Below are 23,098 nucleotides of genomic sequence, written 5' to 3'. Positions count from 1 at the left end.
TATCAATAAAATATCAAACCGATTTATATCAACCGGAAAAGTCGAAATAAGTATAGATGTTCATTGAAAATTACGTGATCGCAGTGTAGGGGTGAAGGAAGGGTATGAATTCAAATGTACTTCTCGAAAAATTGTCAACAAATGTTGTAATACTACACGAGTGCCATCTAGCGATGCTGCTGCAAGCTGTATTACAGCTGTTTTTGACAATTCGAGCATATCAACAATGCCAACAGAGAGCGCGCTTTATATTTAACAATCGAGACATATCCAACTCAGCCATGGCCCAAAAGACAGCAAACTATAACCATAAAACCGAAAGTGTTTGCAATTGAAAATGCTTTCGCTTTTCATGGAGAAATGCGTTATCCAAATCATGAGACGGGAGCACCTGTTCGGTGCTCTTTTTCTAACGAATGAGAAGTTCACTTTGTGTGTATGTATGTAAATGTGTATATGTTTAGGAATGCTCGCTGCTTGCTGCGCGTCAAACTGTATACGCATGTATGACCTTCGGACAAGGTGACCGATGAAATTTTTGGGTTCGAAGAGAGTTTGACAACTGCATACCAATGTAAAGTTGATTTCAGGGCGGGTGAAGGAATCACCAGCATTAACTGCCTGGTTCAAAAGGTTATCATTAGTTGTAGTGACTGTGTTATGGAAATTAGGTTCCAGATTTTTGCAATTGTCTATTTAATCCATAAGCATTTGTTCAGTTTTAATCGGTTATCAGTTGACGAACTTTAGTAATTGTGTTGAAAGAGATTGAGCGCAAGAGTGTACGACAGAGTGTCGGTTAAATAGGGGAGTGCAAATAAGAGAGTGAATATATTAGAGCAGAGTGCAGCGGCAAGGAAACGAAATCAAATTTTGAGGGCGAGCGTGTTGTCGCCAAAGCAAAAGATTTTACGCTGAGAAGTACTCCAGAGCTCGTTGCAAACGGTTGTCGTTCGTTGTCATCTGTGGTCGTCCAACAAAAAATTTATAAACGTCGTTGCCTTTCAACTACTGCGGTGCGGTACGGTGTGCTGCTGATCTAGGATCAGATTTTTTCGGTTAAGTAACAAGTATATGCAAAAGTAAATAGGAAACTCAAGTGCGTTCCACGGTTGGCGTAAAAGTTAAATACAAAAATATTCAGTATTTCAGTTAATAAATAAGTGCAGTTGAAAAGAGAAAGCAAATTTTGCAATCATGTCGAGGCCACCAACAGATGAGGAGCGCCGCAAGCAAATCAGTGTGCGCGGTATTGCCGAGGTCGGTAACGTCACGCTGGTCAAGAAGAATTTCAATCGCCATCTGCATTACACGTTAGTAAAGGATCGTAATGTGGCTACAATGCGCGATTATTACTTTGCACTGGCCAACGCTGTGCGCGACAACATGGTCGGCAGGTGGATCCGCACCCAGCAGATGTACTATGAAAAGGACCCCAAAGTAAGTTTGACTTCTGCAGTAATTCTGCACACACACTTTTATTACAATAAATAGAATAAGAATGTAAATTGCGAAGTGAGTGCGTATGGCTGTACATATGTAGGTCATACAGTCATTTAATGTGCTGGCACACAGCATCCATTAGTCCAGCCAGTAGTGCTGAATGGCGCTAATTATGTGTGGTGTCCTATTGCGGGTATCTACCCAAGTGGCTGCGCTAGCTTTTATAAAGGTTAATTGTAGGGAGACTGAAATTTTAGATGTTAATGTGGTTGCCTAAGTTGTCGTGGCGGTATTATAGACTGTGTGTACTTTTTAGTGTAAATATATAAAAAACTGCATACATACAAATTGGTTAGAAGTATTTACATGTATTGTTATTGTCAAGTTATTAAAAACTATGAAATTAATAGATAAAGAGTAAGAGGAAATATAGGCATATAGTATGTAAGTATGTATATAAAACAGTTAGGAGACTGTGTGCTTTACATAATACCTGCCACAAAAACAAAATAATGCGTATCTACACTTTGGAAACACATGAATATACACATACAGACATACGCACGTGAAATTATCGATTTTTATTAGTATTTTATTATGGATAAAGATACAAACAGAAAAGAATCTTACAGGACCTTGTTACCTTGCTAACTTGCCACATAAATATACATATGTATAATGCAATATACATATGTATATGTAGATTTATGTGGTTGTGCACGTTTCCTTATTTACTATGTGTTGTGTATCCCTTGGAACTTTTGTATTCGTGAAGGTCAAGTATCAAATGAAGTTCGAAAATTAGAAAGCAAGAGGATTAGATAAAAGGAGACAAAGAAGAAAAAATAATAAAAGCAGAATGTATTTGAAATAAAAATAAATAAAAGTTAATAAGAAATAAATCAAAACCTAATAAAATAAATAAAAAAATAAAATTAAGTTAAATAAAATATAATATAAAAAAATAAAATTAATTAAAAAAATAATATAAATATAAATATAAATAATAATATGAAATAGTAATATGAATGGAAATTATTTAAAAACGCATTAAATTAAGATAATGGAAAATAGTTAATATTTTGCAATGCAACTGAAAACATTTTAAAAGAATTTATAAATTAATGAAATTACTTTCTCGTTCTTCATAATTAATATTATTTAATTTGAACGAAATGGTGAATTTTAAAATTGGCTTTTTGTATTTGCAAATAAACTGCAAGACAATCCATAACTCTCATAACTTAGGAAATTTTTAATAAGGATATAATCCTAATCTGGATGTGTTTTTAGAACTCATAAGAACTTTTAGGGGAAAAAATACTTGCTAAACAAGATCTCTACTTATTAAAGTAAGTTTAATGAACTCATTATTTATAAAAATTATATTTAATTCAGACTATGACTTTAAGTAAGAGTTGAATTAAAGAATTATAGAACTTGAGTCAATGGGAATTTCGGTTCCAAAATTAATACTAAATATTAAAGCATTTTTACCTTTTTGCTTAATAAGTCTCTAATTTTCATTCCTTTAAATTGAGTTAATTTATTTAGAAAATTAATTAAAATTATGCTAAATTAATTGGACCACCTTTTAAAATCCAAAATATTTTCCATATGCACAAAATTAATAAAGAAAAGCAATTCTTATTTCACAAAAACGCACAATATTGATGCTGTAATACTTTTTCATTTGTTTTACTCTTTGCTTTATTTGAAATTAACCTCAAATCGGTACAGCACTAATTAAAATTCATTGCTAATTACAAGCTTTTGTTTTTCTTAAAAAAGCTTTCTTCTCTCTGTATGTGCTCTTTGTTTACATAAGGAAAGAAAACTAAAACGAAGTAAATTGATCAACAAGTATTTTAGAGAAACTAGTGGAAATACAATAAATAAAGAGTGGAAAATGAAATAGTTGACTCTTCTATATTCTAATGAATGTGTATAATATATACCAAAAACTATCGCAACCAATGCAAAATTGTCGAAGTGCATGTGCAGTCGGCTTTTTGCCAAAACGCAAGAGACACAGAATAGCAAGAGAATTGTAAATAAGTTTATTATACGCTGCCTTCTAGCGACCAATTTGATGATAGAAATATTCAATTATATTAATCGTTAATTTATTAATATAGGTTATATATATTAAAGTCTAAATTTAGAAGTTTCTAAGTTGAATTCAGAGTGATGACGACGTACATGCTACTTCCAGCGGTCTGGCTTTTTATAATAAGACTTTTTAATATATTTAGTCTGTTTCGGATGACTCGCTTGGACAGTGGTCACGCTTTCTACGCACCCAATTATCGTGATTGGCAATATTTTTATAAGCAATCTTTTATTAAATGATAATACAAATGTCAACAAAAATAATATTCCATGTATTCATTGATAACGTGTTATAAATATATATGTACACACATGCAAATCTAGGTACTTGCTGGCTGAATCTTTTTTGCTTAGTCCCACATCTTTATCCAAATACCAAAATTAAGGGACGATGAATCAGAAAGTTAGATTAAGAATTACTTATGCAAATATTTATGTATGTATATGCATATATTTGCTCAGATACATATACAAACATACAAACATATGTATTCGTATTTGCAAATCTTCCTAATTTTCCCAATCATCGAACAGTTTCTTTGACAACTAAATCTTCGCCTCTTTCAAGTATATGCATAGTACTTAATATGTATAACACATGTAGTATAATTACTACATATGTATCTAGCTGTACACCTACAAATTACAGACTGTGCCAAGATATCTGTTTATATGCTTATATATACATACATATATAAGATACATATATATCTTTAAAAAAAATATATAAATTTATATGCACATTTCTATTTATTATTAGTGACTTATCTACGCTTGAAAACAATTTCTCTTTATTTTATTTTGTATTGTAAATAAATAAATACACAAAATGCATGCATATATATATATTTTTGAAGTGGTATGTATCTCTGTAGATGCCTTTGCTGAACTCTGCAGCTTATGTGTGCCACGTTTTCAAGGTTGGTCGCGTTCCTAACCAGACATGCTTAGATTTTTTACGGTGCATTGTTCGATAGGAAATGTAAACAAACATCTGTAAGCCAGCAAAAAGTTGTCTTGTGCGTTTAATTTTGCGAACCATTACACAATAGCCATGTAATATACGGCATGTGTAACATATGTAGACTTATATACTCGTATTATACAATTGGAAGCTTTTGAATCTAATATAATCCTCGAGACAATCCAAAACTATCAGCTGGATGTTTAAGGAAATAATAGGAATTATATCTGGGTGAACCTCTAAGAAGTTTTATGAACGAAAAATACTCTTACTAGACTTACTAGAGTAAAATTAAAACCGCAAATGAGGTTTATAAAAAATGTTATAGATAATTTAGACTATTGTTTTAAGGAACAGTTAAGTTAAATAAATAAAGGAACTTAAGTCAATCGGTTCCAAAATCAAGACTAATTATTATAACGCTTTTGCCTTTTTGCTGTGACATTTGTTTAATTTCTTGCTTTATTGAATCCTTTGTGAAAAGTCACCTTATATGCAATGAAAATTCATATAATTACTAGTAGCGAACTATGGCGAAGTACTTTAAATTTCAGTGACTCAATATTTTTAGTTTTGATCTCCTGGTCTCCGATTATCCCTTGTCTCACTCCAAGATCTGTCTCATAAAAATATATGATTATATATAAATGTATGTACAGTGGAACTTCTCTAACTTGAATCACCATATTCCCCAAAAAAACTTCGAGTTAGAGAGACTTCGAGTTATAGAAATTTTTAATAAAACATACATTTTTTTAAAAAGCTGTAAAAATATACGTTTTCCCACAGTTTTAGTTATTTTCTTCGCAAAAAGTTTTATTGTTCATGTGTTCTGTAATTTTGTTTGATGCACTTTGCTATTGTTTGGCCCTTGACATATGTTTCCCATGCCTTTGTTAAACGATTTATGAAATCTATAAGTGTAATATATTTTTTGTTCGCCTCCATACGAAGATAGGGACTCCTTTAAAATTGTTCCTTGATAGCAAAATTTTAAATTTTATATTATGCCTTGGTCGAAAAGTTCGATTTATGGAAGGAAATTTTTATGAAATTTGACTTCTATTGCCAATTTAAGAGTTCGAGTTATGGAGAACTCCGAGTTATAGAAGTTTGAGTTATGGAAACAAATTAGTATGAAATTTGATTCCTAAACGCTATTGTCAATACAAAAGTTCGAGTTATGGAGATTTTCGACTTATAGATGTTCGAGTTATGGAGATCTTCGACATTTTCCGATATTTAATATATTTTATTTAAAATATCCCTTTTATTTCTAGTTTCATGCTGAAATATTACATTGCAAGTGACTTTATTATTATTTAAAACTAACAAAAATTAGATTAAGAAAAAAATATTTAATTTAAAAATGGTAGGAAGAAATAAAAATAATATTGTTTTTTGAAGAACCAAGTAAGTGTGAATTAAAAGTACTTCTAAACAAAAAATGCACCTGTAGAGCGAAAATATAAAGATCTTTAATTAAATTTCATTATCATAAACCGAACAATTTGTTAAACACTCCAGCAAATAAGTAATCCAATCTCTTTATAAAAATAAGACATTTTTTGTTCAACACTTCTCTTAATCATCCATATTTAAACATTAATGTACAATCTTTCTTTATCCCTTATATCATGACCTTTATTTGATCTAATCCGTCACATTTTCCAATTTGACTTCAATCCTAATCATTTGCTTACATGTTTACATATGTACATACACACATACATATATTATCTACAATTGTATGCCAGCACGTGATTTCACGGCCGACGAAAAAGGCAAAAAATGGTCTATTCAATGTTACTAAAAAGCGAAAGTTTCATACAATCCTATATTATGTGTATACCTCGATACAATTCGGCTATGTATCTATAAATGCACCAAACGCTCGTACAAAAAATGTATGTGGGCACAGCACAGTACTCGTCCACGAAATAGAATCGATATTAATAAGTGTGTTTAAAATTTTGAAGACAATATGAATGGAATAGGTTGAAATATTTAATATTTATAATTATTTTCAAATGTTTTTTTTTTTCAATTCTTACTAATATAAAACGAACTCATCCAATAATATATTATTATAACATAATAATCATAGATATTTTATTATAATAGGTATTTACTAACGAAGATTATAGTATATTTTATAGTGATGGTAGTGTTTTTGATGATGATATTTTTGGGTTCGCTAAACCTTACAAGACGATATAAATTACAGGAAATTACATATTATTTTTTACTCAAAGCAGAAATTATTAATTATTTTAGTTTGACAAATATATAATTATAATTTATTAGTAAAAACAAAATCAACTATTTATAAATTAAGTATTTTATAATGTTAAATTTAATATAGTTAATCTTATATTTTACACTTTTTATCCAAAATTAATCAATCAAAAGAATTATGTAATTATAATATATATAATATTTTCATCAAACACCGTAACTAAGTATATGTCAAGGGCTGTATATTTCCAATTCGAACAAATATTTAGGTCGTTTTTCACATAGCAAGTGTGTATACTCATAGATATTCTATAGATTTGTCCTTAGTGAATGTCAAAGCAAACGCGCCCGCTTTTCGCTCATTTTATGATTCTATTCAACATTCATACAAACATTCAACCAATTTAAGTTTCCACACACACACACATACGCGTCATACTCCCAACAGGCACTTTAATAATTTAGTAGAGAAAAATGTAGGCAAATTTAAGAGAAAGATTTCCACGTTCTACTTGCAGCATACACACACACACACATACATACAATACATAAATATGTAAGCACATGCCACACACGATTTTCCCACAGCCTAACATCTATAATATTTTATTTAAATATTTGGCACTCGTACAAGTTTTTGTATACTTAATAAGCTTATTTTGCCTTATAAATTCTAGACTTTGCACCAACAATAACTAGATCTGACAAATATATAAGTAGCGAAATGCTAGTAAGAATTGATCACTATTTTCTCACTCGAATTGAGTTCTCAAGCATGTGTTGAAAATTAATAGGCCTTTATTGCAATTAAATGAAAATTTGAACTTATCAATTGTCCTTTTGGACCATGTGTGATCTTCATTTATTTGGCTATAAAAGCGATACATACATATGTACATACATACGCGTATATATATGTATATGTATATGTATTTATATGTTCATTTGTAGGTCGGTTAATATTCAAATTCGATTTCATTTGCCTTATTGTTGTTGTTTGGTGCCGCCAAGGTCATTGAAAGGATTCAAGCGAATACAAAAAAAAAATATGAGTATGAGTTAACGTCGAAAAATGTCTGGGAGCACGTAGTTATTGCGAATTATGTAAATCTTATTCACTGACAAATATCTATGGAAATAAAATCCGGATTTTGTCAACGCTTTTAAATATGTATCTGTTAAAAATGCATTTAGAAGTATGTAAGGGTGTAAATACATATGCAAATTTGGATATTCACTTCCAATATGAATTTTAACGGTTTAGAAACTGGGGAAATTTTCAAAATTTTGAATTTTACTCTCAAAATATGCAATACTTGTTAAGTTCATATTCTAAAATATGAATTTTGGACACCAAATCCTATCAAATCTATAATCAAAGTAGACAAGGTAATTAATAATATAATTTCATCAGCGATTTTATTGCTCAATATGAATGATTTGAATAGAAGAAATGTATTTGATCTCAAAAATTAAATATAATATTTAGAAGATATGTATTTGATCTCAAAAATTAAATATAATATTTAAAGCAGTTAATTTGCATTTAAAATGTTTTACAAGTTTTAGAAAAATTCGATATTTTTCAAAAATTAAAAAATAAATCCCTAAAAAATTTTCGAATTAAAAAAAAATTCGACACTTTTTTTCAAATATTTATAATTATTAATTTTATAATCCTAAATTAAAATACACCGAACATCAGTGATCTTATGAAATATGTTAACTTACTTCGTGTGAATACTCTTAATATTTTTTGGCCTAAAAAGTCACAAATTGTTTTTGTTTTTTCGACTTGGAGATTATTGAACTAAAATCAATAGCACCGTTATCATTAATTTGACCTTTAGAATTTCACGTGAATGACTTTGTAATCACAAGACTGTTCAGTGATTCTTCGCAATTTGTTTGTTACACATAACTGTTTGGGTCAAATCAAACGCGGAAATGAAAATCGGTGTTACTGATAAGCTGCGCTAATCGCTAAGTTACAAATGTTACAACATACGAAGCGGCGGCTCATCAAACCGCAAAGGTGCATTCGAGCGTTAATGATCAAAATAGTGAGATAATAACACCTACGTCAAATATTATGTAGACTTGTGCCGCTAATAGACATATAAATGTACCTCTGATGAGCTATATCGCGTTTATTTTGTTTTTTGATTGCGATTTTTTCTATTTTTGTTTTATATATTTTAATATGGGCCACAGATAATACAAAACTGATAAGCTAATGGGGTCATTGTGAACTCGAGTGATAAGCAAGAAAGTCAAAATCTATGTTTAGATTTTGTTATTTTTGCAAACGCCAGATAGGATTACCTAAGATCGCTTATATACTTGCAATTATGTAAATGTAACAAAAAAGAAACTATGTATATAGAAAACTGTTTCTATGCTCTGAAATAGGAACTAATTTTTAATGAAACATTGGTTTTTATTTTGGTGAAGAAATATAATTCAATCTTAAATTTTATAAGAATTTAAAGAATGTATCTGAGGATAGGTCATGATGTCCTTACCTACCGGAAAATATCTTCTTTTGAGTCCCTGCTCAAAACAAACTTCTAATAATATTTTTATAATATACTATTTTTTTAAAGCGTTATAAATCTTGACTCCATAACTGGTCTATGAGTGGCTTGCTGACCTACCAGACTATCATAACCTAAATCTGAAAGTCATTAGATTAAATCTTTATTTCTCTTTTATTAGATCATCCAATATTTAATATTCGACTTAAGTGATTTCTTTCATTTAAACACCGATTTATAAATATTGAATGAAAGTTGTTTTATATAAAAACTTAATTCACTAAATTTCTAATAAAAAATTATTTATATTTTTTTTTTATAAATACATATATACATCTTTATGTACAAACAAAATAATTAAAATTAATAACATACCGGCGAATTCTTATCTTGAGCATGCAAATATTTTTGTATTTATACCCGTTGAGCACGCTACTTGCAAGTGCCTATGCCGATTAAAATCTAAAATTACTCAGGAAATCTAAGTGCGCTGATAAATGTGTGTATAAACAAAATTATATGTACATACATACATATGTATGTACTGTTTATAATTGGTACAATATTGAAATTTACAAGCAAATATTTATACTTGTGTATGTGCGTATAGGCAGTGTTAAGCACTCGAATTTAATTGATTTTTTTGTTGTCCTGAATATGTTATTTATTATTTCTCCAAATAAGCGTAGAATGGACCTGGTGGTTATCATAATCTTTTGAGAAAATTCATATTTTTTTAATGGTATACGCATTTCTTAATAAAAAAAAATGGATTGCCGAAAAAGAAATATTTGCAGTGATTCATTAGCTTTCTACGGAGCTTAAGCGTATTGAATGGTTATTGTATGAATATGGAGACAGTTTTTAACCTTTGTAGAGACACGAGGATAGATGATTTTCTCTTCATTATCACTGAGAATTCTCTTGAGTTGTGATGAAAAGAAAATCTTGCTGGGGACCAGATCTGGAAATTACAATGGCAGCGGAAACATTCAAATCCCAAATTCATGAAATTCGTCTTATTGTTTCCCTTGATTTATGACCCCAATCTTAATCTCGATTATGTGTGCGTGACCTTTTCACCTCATACAGAACTTTGAAAACTTATATATTTATATACGACATTTCTTTGATATCTTTCGTATATCCGCCATATATACATATGTATTGAGAAACTTAATTCGGTCATTTGAAATCGTTCCGTGAATTTTTTTGATCCGCAACAACATTTTTGAGCAATCGAAGGATTTTACTCCGTTGAATTACTTTTTTGTGCTTAATAATTTCAGCTGATAAGTCAGAACCACTCACCAGTTTGAAACCAACATTCGGGGCATTCTTGTTGAAAACCCCTCAGCTTTACTAGAAACAGTGATTCAAGATTAACTGATAGATGTCATATGCCGAAGTTCTCTGCAAACATTAAATCTCATAAATTTCCAAAAATGTTAAACTTTAAATTTTAGATACTGTTTCAACAAATATTAAAAAAATTTGGTGGAGATCTTTTATCACATTTGCCCCTTGAAGCTAATCTACCGCGAACCATAACCCAGGCAATTTCCTAGTGGAAAATTATGAATGCTCTTATCAATTTTCAGCTGATTGGGTAGATTTTTATTGCACTTCTACAAACACCAATAAACATACATACATACATACATAAATATTTATTTGTACACCGGCTACAGAGCGGTGACTAACACTGATAAGTGCTTGTTCGAAATCAAGTATTTATAAAACTGACAGCTAGTAACTGCTCTTATGCATTAAACGCCTAATTAGCGAGTATAATTAGCGATAATAATTTATTGCAATTTATTTATAAATATTTATTTGTTGTTGTATATGCATGTCATCTAATCTAATTCAGCAGTAATCTATTATCAGCACTTTCGTAGACAAATCGCATCTTCAAGCGCCCAACTATTTGCCAACAAAAGTGAGCTGAGCTAATTAGGTCACCGGTTTTTCTAAGTTTGTATATTTCTTTGTGTTTTCAAACGCTCCAAAGTTGCTCAGTTATTCAGTGTTAACAAATATTGTGGAGCGCAGGGGCGAAATCAAGAGCACACAGTTTGAAAGAGAAAATTTAAACGCTGTTATGGCGCTTAAAGAGCGAAAATAACGCATAAATTGTTATCAACGCCACGCTCCAGTCGCGAGTTTGATTCGATTTCTTAAATAAAATAATTAATTTGTTGCTAACTTTCGTTATTAATAGAAGGAACGCTTTTTAATTACTTGTTTTTTTTACGTTTTATTGTATATTACTCACTGGAATTAGGTGGCGAAAGAGAGCGGTTATCACCACCATGTTGCGTGATCGTGTCTAGTTGTTTGGAGAAAGCTCACATACATACTTACTAACTAACTTCGAATATACAAATTGGCTTACATAGTCAAACTTCGTTATATTTGCGAATTTTGTTTATATTTTTTATGCTTGTGGAGAGTATACATATGTAGTATATACCTATAAATATGTTTAGATATATTCATCTACATAAGTTTCTTATACATATGCATTTCATATATATACATATGTGTACCATAAGTCCCCTATTGAAATTTTCATTACCAACTTCAAATCAATTTTAACTGCACTTGAACTGCACTCGCTCCGAACGTGCCCGAAGTGTTATCGCCTAGCCGTGAATTAGTATTGACTACCTTGCAGCAGGCTGTTCAGCATGCCGAGCTTAGTGCTCACCAAGTGTGCACGTGATATTACAGTTGTTCAAATATTGCTACACACCATACTTACAGACATATGTACATATGTACATATTATACACTAAAATACATTGTATAATAGTTACTGCGCCCGATTCTTTTTTTATATGGATTCCACTTGACACAATTTCAGTGTTTCAACTCTTGAATATGAATAATTCCAAAAAACTTATTTTATTTACCTTGACGAACAAGTGATTTCGATGTCTGCACTATATAAATTTCGAAACACTGAAAGTGCATAATTTTTATCCAATTAAAAAGACGAGAGACTTAACAAAAAATCAAAAAAGTAGGTGCTAATCATTATTAGTTGGACTTCACTCATCAGAGGAAACTATGATCAAGTTCAAATTTAAATTCTTAATTTGGTTTAAAGAGATAGAGACAGATCAGAGTCATTAATAAATTAATGTTTTACACAAAGAAAAGATTAAAAATTAAATCAATAATTCGATTTTTTATACTAAAGCTTCAAGTTTGTCTTCAAAAGGGTGATCCATTTCGAGGTTCCCTACATTTTTAAAGAAAAAAGGAAAGAAGAATTATTATTATAATTCGAAAGAACAGTATTCGAGATTTATTTTATAAGGATTCTATCTTTCAAATGTTGGCCGCGCCTAAAGGTCTATCCGTTGAGTTCAATTTTCGATGACTCGTTCGAGCATTTCAACTGGAGACTATCGGATGGCACGCGTGATGTTTTGATCCATGGCCTGAATCGAAGTTTTGTCCCCAATGACTTTAGACTTTACATATTCTCATAGGAAAAAGTCAACGGGGTGATATCACACCATCTTGGTGGCCAATCGACTCTCAATAAATCCCTTCCGTGATGCGATGTGTGGGATGTGGTGCCATCTTGTTGAAACCAAATGTCGCCGAGATCACGAGCTTCAATTTCAGGCATCAAATATTCAGTTGTCATTGCCGGTTATGTTCTCACCGGCATCGTTTTTGATGAAATATGGACCGATGATTCCACCGACCCACAAACCACACCAAGCCGTTGTTTTTTCTGATATTGTTCATTATTGTAAAATATTTTGAAAATTCTAAAAAAAAATAAGAGTATACAGGGGTTCACAGCGGTGATCCAGCCACTTTGTTTGAAATATGTACCTCCCCCGATTTCTTAGTCTTTTCTTCTGCTTAAACCATACAATTTAACCGACTATAATAAATAACTTGAAAATATTCGAGAAACAACAACTAATTTATTAATTTTATTTTCTTTATGCTTTTAGCGCGTCTACTATTTGTCTCTGGAATACTACATGGGTCGTTCACTACAAAACACCATGATCAATCTTGGCATTCAAAGCGAATGCGAGGAGGCCATGTATCAATTGGGTTTGGACATTGAGAATCTCGAAGATATCGAGGAAGACGCTGGTTTGGGTAATGGTGGTTTGGGTCGTTTGGCTGCTTGCTTCTTGGACTCTATGGCCACACTCGGTTTGGCCGCCTATGGTTATGGTATTCGTTATGAATACGGTATTTTCGCACAGAAGATCTTAAATGGTGAGCAACAAGAGGAACCCGATGATTGGTTGCGTTATGGTAATCCATGGGAGAAGGCACGTCCCGAATTCATGAAGCCTGTACACTTCTATGGACGCGTCATTGATACACCCGAAGGCAAGAAGTGGGTCGACACACAGGTTGTGTACGCTATGCCATATGACAACCCCATTCCCGGTTATGGCAACAATCACGTCAATACATTGCGTTTGTGGTCGGCTAAGAGCCCCGTAGATTTCAACTTGAAGTTCTGTAAGTAGTATTTAAGCACTTATATTGTCTACTTAAATCTATAATTGCCTGTTATTATTTTAGTTAACGATGGTGACTATATCCAGGCTGTATTGGATCGTAACTTGGCTGAGAACATCTCGCGTGTGTTGTACCCCAACGACAACTTCTTCGAGGGCAAGGAATTGCGTCTGAAGCAAGAATACTTTATGGTCGCAGCCACTTTGCATGACATTGTACGTCGCTACAAGGCCTCGAAATTCGGCTCACGCGAAAGCGTACGTCAACACTTCGATCACTTCCCCGATAAGGTTGCCATCCAATTGAACGATACCCATCCATCGTTGGCTATTCCCGAATTGATGCGTATCCTCATCGATGAGGAGAACTTGGACTGGGAGAAGGCCTGGGATATTACTACACGTACCTGCGCTTACACCAACCACACCGTTTTGCCCGAAGCTTTGGAACGCTGGCCCGTCTCAATGCTGGAGTCCATTCTGCCTAGACATTTGCAGATCATCTACCACATCAACTTCCTATTCATGGAGAAAGTGGCCAAGCAATATCCTGGTGATTTTGATCGCATGCGTCGCATGTCGTTGGTGGAGGAAGATGGCGAAAAGCGCATCAACATGGCGCACGTGTCCATTGTGGGCTCACATGCTGTCAACGGTGTAGCCGCCATCCATTCGGAAATCTTGAAGAAGGATCTCTTCCGTGATTTCTATGAACTGGAACCACATAAGTTCCAGAACAAGACCAACGGTATTACACCACGTCGCTGGTTGTTGCTCTGCAATCCCGGTTTGTCCGACTTGATTGCCGAGAAGATCGGCGATGAGTGGCCAGTGCACTTGGAACAATTGGTTGCGCTCAAGAAATGGGCCAAGGACCCCAACTTCCAACGCAACGTTGCACGTGTGAAACAAGAGAACAAATTGAAGTTGGCACAAATCTTGGAGAAAGACTATGGCATTAAAGTCAACCCTGCCTCCATGTTCGATATCCAGGTGAAACGTATCCACGAATACAAACGTCAATTGTTGAACTGCTTGCACATTATCACTCTGTATAACCGCATTAAGAAGGATCCCACCGCCAACTTCACACCACGCACCATTATGATCGGTGGCAAGGCCGCGCCTGGTTACTATGTAGCCAAACAGATCATCAAATTGATCTGCGCTGTCGGCAATGTGGTCAACAACGATCCAATTGTGGGTGACAAGTTGAAGGTAATCTTTTTGGAAAATTACCGTGTAACCTTGGCCGAGAAGATCATGCCCGCCGCCGATCTTTCGGAGCAAATCTCCACTGCCGGCACTGAAGCATCCGGCACAGGCAACATGAAGTTCATGTTGAACGGCGCACTCACCATTGGTACCTTGGACGGCGCCAACGTTGAAATGGCCGAAGAAATGGGCAACGACAACATTTTCATTTTCGGCATGACCGTAGAGGAAGTTGAGGCGCTCAAGAAACGTGGCTACAACGCTTACGACTACTACAACAGGAACCCTGAGATCAGACAATGCATCGACCAAATACAAGGTGGTTTCTTCAGTCCAAGCAATCCAAATGAATTCAAGAATATTGCCGATATCTTGCTGAAGTACGATCACTACTACTTGTTGGCCGATTACGAGGCTTACATTAAGGCACAAGAGTTGGTTTCGAAGACCTACCAGGTGAGGAGAATAGCGGCATTTGCTTTTGTTATTATTATCTAAACACAATTTTTCCTACTTTTGTTTTAGAACCAAGCTAAATGGTTGGAGATGTCCATCCACAACATCGCTTCCAGTGGTAAATTCTCTTCGGATCGCACCATTTGCGAGTACGCCAGAGATATTTGGGGTGTTGAGCCCTCCTGGGAGAAACTGCCCGCACCTGAGGATGCCCCAGCAGCAAAATAAATTAATTTTGATATTACTGATATACATAATTCTCTTGAGATTTAATTTAATTTTTATTAAAGTCCATTTAGTCGGAACTATTATTTAATTGAAAGCCCCAAAATGCAATCTTCATTTATCCAAACACATTTGTTATAACTCATTTTAGGCAAATTAAAATCACAAAATTGTTAGTGTTTAGCTATGAAAATGAATTTGTTGTCCACAAAAAAGAATTGAATTTGAAACGGCCAAAGAACAAACATTAACAAACGTATGATACCCAAATATCCTATGAATATACCATTTATAACAACGCAAAACTACGATTGCAACAAAAGCCTACCGCAACAGCTCAGGAATGCAATGCAATGAATTGCAAGACACCAGCATAAATATGAACAACGTTTAAATTTACAAACAAACAAACAAACATACATACATTTTAGGATATTTGAATTGATGTTTTTATTAAATATTATTAAACAAGTAAGTCTTTTAACGAATTGTTAAACAAAATCCATGCAATTTTGCAATTCAAAAACCACAAATGGCACACGCGTCACATGCGACTAAGGAATTGTAAAACATTTTAATGTAAAATTGCTTAGAGATCGTTAATAAATTTGATGCTCAAATGGTAAAACAATGCATTGTGATCTTATTAATTTTTGTGATGGATTGTAAATTAAGTTTTTTGGTTATTTTTTATTTTAACTATTAGTCAAAAAGAATGAAGGCAAACGCGCGCTTCCATAAGGGAGCGGTCAATGGCTATTGTCTAGGCAGTACCCCTCAATCATATTTATGGAATATTTTCTGTCTTACAACAACAACAGTAAAGGCAAAATTTCGCGGCACTTATATTTTCTATAATCAGCAAGTGTATACGTCCTTTTCGAATTCATTATTGTAAATATATCAGCTCATCATTATTTTAAGGTGACAAACAGAACTTGTCTCCTTCTACGCTACAGAAATAAAAAATATTCTACATTCATGGCTCGATCATAGTTGACCGGCAGATCACATATTTAAATGATCCTTAAGTTCAGCAGTGAAATATAACAGATGTAACTTTAACCGGCTGAATTACATAAATATATAATAGTTAAGTCGGAAGGTTGTATCTCAGATTCTCCTATTTCTAAAACATAGTGGTTGAAATAGTTGAGGATGAAAATACATACATATATGACATTTCAGGTGCCTAATAATAGGTGAAATTCTGTTAATCTCGTTTTATTATCGTTTGAAAAGTAAAGCGACTTTTGGTCCACCCTATATTTTAGAGTAGCCAATCGAATAAAGTGTACAACCATTATCGAACTAAATAGTTTCATATATTTGGTTTCTAACCACACCTACCTTCTATATAACGAAAGTGCTAAATCATGTACCTCAATACTTTGACAACGAATGTGTTGAACAAACAGCAACACTATATTTAAAAGAAATTTTGTCTTGTTTATGGGTTCTTTAGAATATACCGTCATTTTATGAAAACAACAGAATCAAATTTTTCCTAAAACAATTCTTAACTTATGCCATATAAATTCTGAACTAAATATTTTAGGAACTTTTCTCGATGTCGACCTTCCAAACTAATAAAAGTATGAAATTTCGAAAACTATTGCTATATTTTGCAACCTCATCTGTCATCTGTAACAACCTCGTCAATGAAATATTTATTGCGATAATGATTTTATTGAAAATATGCCGATAAGATAACAATTCCAAACACCAACATTGGCAATCGTTTCACGCTTTGAAAGACAGGAAAATTGTTTTAAAATTACAGAAGCCATAATTACATATTGACAGTCGTTCATGGTATTGTTCGGCTCAATCACCTATGGAAGAAGTGGTAAATTAATAATGAAATAATAATTTGTCATATTTAAATCAATTCATTTCCAACTAGAGCATAAAACATGGAAAACTACATATAAGAAGCAAAATGCTGAAATGAGAAAAACGGCATTTTGATTTAAAACATTTTTTAATGGATTTAAACAACTATATTTTATTGTCTGATATTTTGACTTATTGAAAAAATCTTTTATGGGTTTTTATAAGAGTTTCTTTAAATTTCAATTAAAAAACACTATGAAATTAAAGTTGTCACATGAAAGTGTTCGTAATTGATGAGTTGATAGATATAATATTTACCGATCATTTCGTTGACTTGCAACGAAATTAAATATAACACAATTGTTAGTCCATTCGGTTCGCCATGTGAATGGCTCTACAAAGATAGTTGTATGGTTTGAGGCAGGATCTTGTTATCGCGTCCCCTCGCGGTTATAAGACGTTAAGTCGAAACTTTAAACGCGTTTTTCTCGAAATGACATTTTTCAAAATTGCTGACATCATAACTCAAGGGGAAACTGACTGATCGACTTAAAATTGAAACTGAGTATTCTTGAATATATTTACAATACAATGACCCACGATCTTTTTGGTCAAATTGTCAATTTTGCATTAAAAACGGATTTTGTTCAAATTACGCCATTTTATTAATTTTTGATATTTTTCAAAGGTTATTGTATAGGAAATATCTTCAACATTAATAACCTTTATGATTTTTTTGTTTCAACTACTCATTCGTGTAGAATCATGTCAGCAGTTGGGGAACTTTCTTTTTTGCACCTCCAAAGACAGCACATAACTCCGTTATTTTTCAAAATTTTGTAAAAGACATCTTAAAATATAGCTGAAAATATACCTTATTATGTCCAAAAAACTTCGAAAGGTTCGATCAAGTACTTTTTTTTTAATTCACGAAAATCGCCTTTTATAGCTCCTTAAGAGGTTACGCCACCCTGAAATTTTCCAAAAATTAAATTTTTGTTTGCTTAATTTCAAAGTCTATATTCTAATTTGAGTATTTTGAGATGTCTCAATAATTACGAAAGTTAATATCATTAGAAGTCAGCGCGGTGTGAACACGCTAGAATATATTTTTTCTTCTTTTGCATTTTTCTCAAAACCACATTTTTCGACACGTTGTACACGATAACTCAAAAACTATTCAACCGATTGACTTGAAAATTAAAATACATCTTCCTTACAAAAATTTCCACAGAGTGACGTGGAATTTTTTTGATAGGTTAGGTTAGGTTAATCTGGTAGGCCAGAAAGCCACGCATAGACCAGTTTTGGTCCTTTGCGATATCAGATGGATTGCCATTGAATTGATAATGCAAGACAATCACACAAGAGATGCTCCATTGTTTCTCTGGTATCAGTCGCATCTTGTAGGCGTGCGCCGAGACAAAACAGTGGCCAGTGTGTATGACGTCAATGTTCCTACTTTTCCTTCTATCGAGCGTCAGTAGAAATCTCATGTACTTCTCTTCTTCTACTTCTTATCTACCGCTTTACACATAAGTTTTGCATTGCTGCATCCCGGTAGATTCTTCCAGCGCGCTTTGACCTTTTTTTCCAAGTTTCTTTCTAGATCATCATATAGGCAGAATATAGGTTTATCTACGTTGATCATGTTTTCAGATGACAGTCTTACGCCTCTTTTCTCGTCCACTACCGTCCACTACCTTGTTACCCTCTATGCTCTTGTGGCCAGACACCCAGTTGAATTGAAGTCGCCTGTTTATGGCGACATTCTCCACTACCGTCCTTCCACACAGGACACTTTTGGCCGATATGCAGAAGGAGGGTATTGCCTTGATTGCCGCCTGACTGTCTACGTCTATGTTGACTTGGTGTTGGTGCGCTTAAGGATAGCTCAGAGGCTTTCCCAATTGCAAATACCTCCGCTTGAAATATACTGCAGTGTTCCGGTAGTTTGAAAGGCTGCCTTACACCTAACTCCGGACAGTATATCCCCGCGCCTACTCCGTCCTCCATTTTCGAAACAATCCGTAAATATGTTTAATGTGCTGCGTGCAGGTTCCATACCCTTACATCACCCATCTTTTTCTTAATTTACTTTGAATCTTCTTTCCCATTTGAAAAGTGGAGCCAGGTAGTTTATAAAGCTTTATGTATTAAATAAACAATAAATGTAAAGAAGTCCTAACTCAAATAATTTTGTCAAGTGATAAAGACAGGATATTTCCTGGGAGATGCCTTAGGGGATCTGATGAACCTGTTGATCTGCAGCTCAATGCTCACTCCCACACCCAATTTCAGTAATAAAACACCAATGCTTGTTCACATTCAAAACAAAAGTACATTTATTATATAATATTCCAAACCAAGTATGTATGTCTTCAACATTGGCTACACAAACACTCATACACAGTTTTTATTGCAAAATTTTATATTTAACAGGCGTACTTTATGTAAATTTATGTAAATATATGTATGTAGATAAAAGAAAAAAAAACATTTTATTTATTATATGTATTTAAACAATATCCCTTGAATATGTTTGCAATATTTCATATTTATATAATAACAAAGGCATTTTTTGTTGTTGTTATTATTCTTTACTACATGATTACACATTACTGTTGCTGTTTTTTTGTTGTCTTTTACATGTCTAGCACTAATTGTTTACAAATAAATATCTTTAGAGTATAAGAACATTTAAAAAAAATATTATTTTTTGCTGCTTGCATATACATATATACAGTTATTCGATTTTGTTTTTAATTTTATTTTTATTTTATGCAAAAATGCGTTTTCCAAAATTTTCACGAATTCTCGAATACATATAAAATTTAAAAGTGTATAAGTATGAGTATGCTAAGAATTTTGCTGACGAATTACTCCATATTGTTTGTTATAAATTTATAAATATGTATAGATTTTGATTTTTTATGCGCAAAAATATGCCAAATTTTTATTTTATTTTAGTTCTATTTATGCCTTTAGCTTCTGTTATCCTTATACAAAACTGTTATTTACTTGTAAGCCGTTCCTTAGTTTCAAACAAATTTTTACAATTTCACTTAGACACACACATATTTATTTTTTATATATTTATATACTATATAGCGCATATAATTTTTTCCATGACTTGCCATGAAATTATAATTTTTAGGTACATCGAATTTTTTAAAAATATTTTTTTTTTATTTTTTTAAATAATTTTATTTTATTTTATTTTTTATATAACCTGTATCAGCTATGTGCATGTATGCATATATGTATGTATATTTATTTGTAAATTGCAGCTAGACATTTGTTGCAGTTAAAGCAGCCTACAGCTTACAATAAACATTCGTTTTTGTTTTTTCCAGACATTCTAAACGGTTCATTAAGAAATAGTTTTCATTTTGCTGTTTTACTTTTATTACATTTTTTCTAAATTATTACTAATTATGTCTTTCTTTGAAATGTGTAAGTCGAAAATACGCACATAAAATATTTTTTGTTTAATATTTTATATTTTCTAAATATTCAATATTTTTTTACAATAATTTTCACTTATTTCGCAATATTAAATTTAATTTTATTTTGCAAATTTTTGGTTTTGTACTAAAAGTAAGCGTATAATATTTAAAATACATAAATCGAAATAAAAATTTTATCAAATTTATATTACACCAATTTTTCGCAAAATTTATTTTTTTTTTTATTAAAAATGTTTTTTAACACTAAAATATGTATTTTTGTTAAAATTTATTTACTGTACTATATATATGTATAATTATATTTATTTATTATTATTTAATTTAACTTTATTTTTACATTAAATATTTAACATTTCGCTAGTTCTAAAAATATTGGTACTTTGGAATGCGTTACGAGCAGGGTTACAACTACAATGAGAGTCTTCGAAATAAATTAAAATGTTTATATGTTATAAATATGACGAGGAAATACATATAGTTGATGTTTGAAAAGATTGGCAATTACTAAAATTAATAGTTTCAAATTAACGCTAGTCTTTTTGCTTTTTATAATAATTTTTTTCTTTCTTCAAGTTTAAGCTCAAAAATTTATTATTTTTATTTAGTAATTTTGTTTTTTTTTTTGTTTTTGGTATACATTTATAGGTAAAATGTGTTGTTATTATATAATATATGTATATGTATGTAAGTAGACAGTGTCAGTTGCACTTAATTGCATGCATGTACATATGTATAACGGTGTTGAGGGACTGTCTGTGAGGCAAGAAGTGGTTTTTGATATATTTGTTTTAATATAAATATGTATTGTTGAATATGTTAACATTTGCTTGGTTTTGTCTCTCATTTTTGTTTTTTGGTATACATATAAGCATATATACACATATATTTATATAGTATATATATTACAATTATATTTTTTAAATATGCGTACATTTATTTTAATTTTTTTTTTTAATTTTTAAATAAATATTCGCTTTTCCGCAACCACAAATACACTTGCGCCGCAATTACATGTAGACTTCCATTTTAATAATAAAATCTTTATTTATTTTCATAAACATCTTTACGCTTTTAATATTATATTGTATATATGTATGTAAGTATTTTATTGTTGCACATAAATATATTTTACGGCTTGGTTGGTCTCTTGTATATTTTTATTTATTATTTTATTTCTCTTGCATTTATTATGAAGTATAAATTTTTGCATTATTTGTATACCTCTCAGCCACACATATAGTAATTTTTTTTATTTTATTATTTATATGTATTTAGTCTCTAAATATGTCTTTTTCACAGTACATTAAAAGCTCGCAATATATTTATTTATTTTATTTTTAGTTTTCAAAACATTCAAAATTTTCTCTATAAAGTTTTGCATATATATGTATGTATGTATATTTAATATGTCATTTGGTTTGATTTTTTGTTTTTGTAAATATTGTTTTTTTTGCTAACCGTAAACTGTCTATTTGTTGTAATACAACTAAAGCAAAGCTTAGCGTGATTTTTATTGAAGAAATAATTTTTTGATTACTTTAGCTACAGTGATGCTGCAAAAAAAAAAAAATTATATTTATAATATAAAAATTTGAAAGAAAAAAATAAAAATAATTTCAAAATAATATTTACATTTAACTTTTATTTGAATTCTTTGCAAAGATTTTGTATTTGAATAACATTTTATGCGACTTTTGTTTAACAAATCAATTCAAGGAAACATTGATGGAGTTGAAAGTAGGTTTCCGAGCCAAATAAAATAAATAAAAAAAACTTAAAAAACATGATTTATTTTTTTTTAACTTAAATAGTATACAGCCAGTCTAAATCTATTTATTTAAAAAATTTTATTTTGAAATATTTTAAAATTAAAATCCAAATCCATCAAAATATTTAAAATTTTATTTTAACTCTTATTTTTTGTTTACACAGATCAGTTTAAAATAAATAATAAAGTAACTCCAAGTATTTTGTTTTTATTAAATTATCTGTTCTTATCTCAAGTCTTTTCCGACACGTGCTGCTCTTTATCATATGTATATATTTATGTTGCAGAGTAAATAAAAGGGGATTCTCCAAGTCTAAAAAATG

The 23,098-nt window shown here is 31.5% G+C and overlaps 2 protein-coding genes across 3 annotated transcripts in view; one reads left to right on the top strand and one right to left on the bottom strand.

Moving 5' to 3' along the window:
• Nucleotides 1–933: 933 nt before the first annotated feature.
• On the top strand, nt 934–16,332 carry LOC105214744 (glycogen phosphorylase). 2 transcript variants are annotated; one of them, XM_054227296.1, is made up of 5 exons: nt 935–1,082; nt 1,145–1,440; nt 13,278–13,806; nt 13,870–15,476; nt 15,546–16,332. In XM_054227296.1, the coding sequence occupies exons 2-5, from the start codon at nt 1,198–1,200 to the stop codon at nt 15,702–15,704; spliced, it is 2,538 nt and encodes an 845-aa protein (XP_054083271.1). In that variant the 5' UTR covers nt 935–1,082; nt 1,145–1,197; the 3' UTR covers nt 15,705–16,332. The 2 variants fall into 2 exon arrangements, with proteins under 2 accessions (XP_011186637.1, XP_054083271.1); XM_011188335.3 differs by having other exon boundaries at nt 934–1,440.
• Nucleotides 16,333–21,850: 5,518 nt separating this feature from the next.
• LOC105214746 (serine-rich adhesin for platelets) overlaps nt 21,851–23,098 on the bottom strand; it is a 41,833-nt gene continuing 40,585 nt past the window's right edge. Inside the window, exon 4 of the transcript XR_003752516.2 lies at nt 21,851–22,560. The gene's annotated coding sequence lies outside the window, so the exon portion shown is untranslated. The remainder of the gene's footprint in view (nt 22,561–23,098) is intronic.

The sequence above is a fragment of the Zeugodacus cucurbitae genome, chromosome 3 (genome assembly GCF_028554725.1).
Source record: "Zeugodacus cucurbitae isolate PBARC_wt_2022May chromosome 3, idZeuCucr1.2, whole genome shotgun sequence".
NCBI classification, from domain to species: domain Eukaryota; kingdom Metazoa; phylum Arthropoda; class Insecta; order Diptera; family Tephritidae; genus Zeugodacus; species Zeugodacus cucurbitae.
Note: the sequence above shows the minus strand (reverse complement) of the source record. Positions and strands in the feature narration are given on the sequence as shown.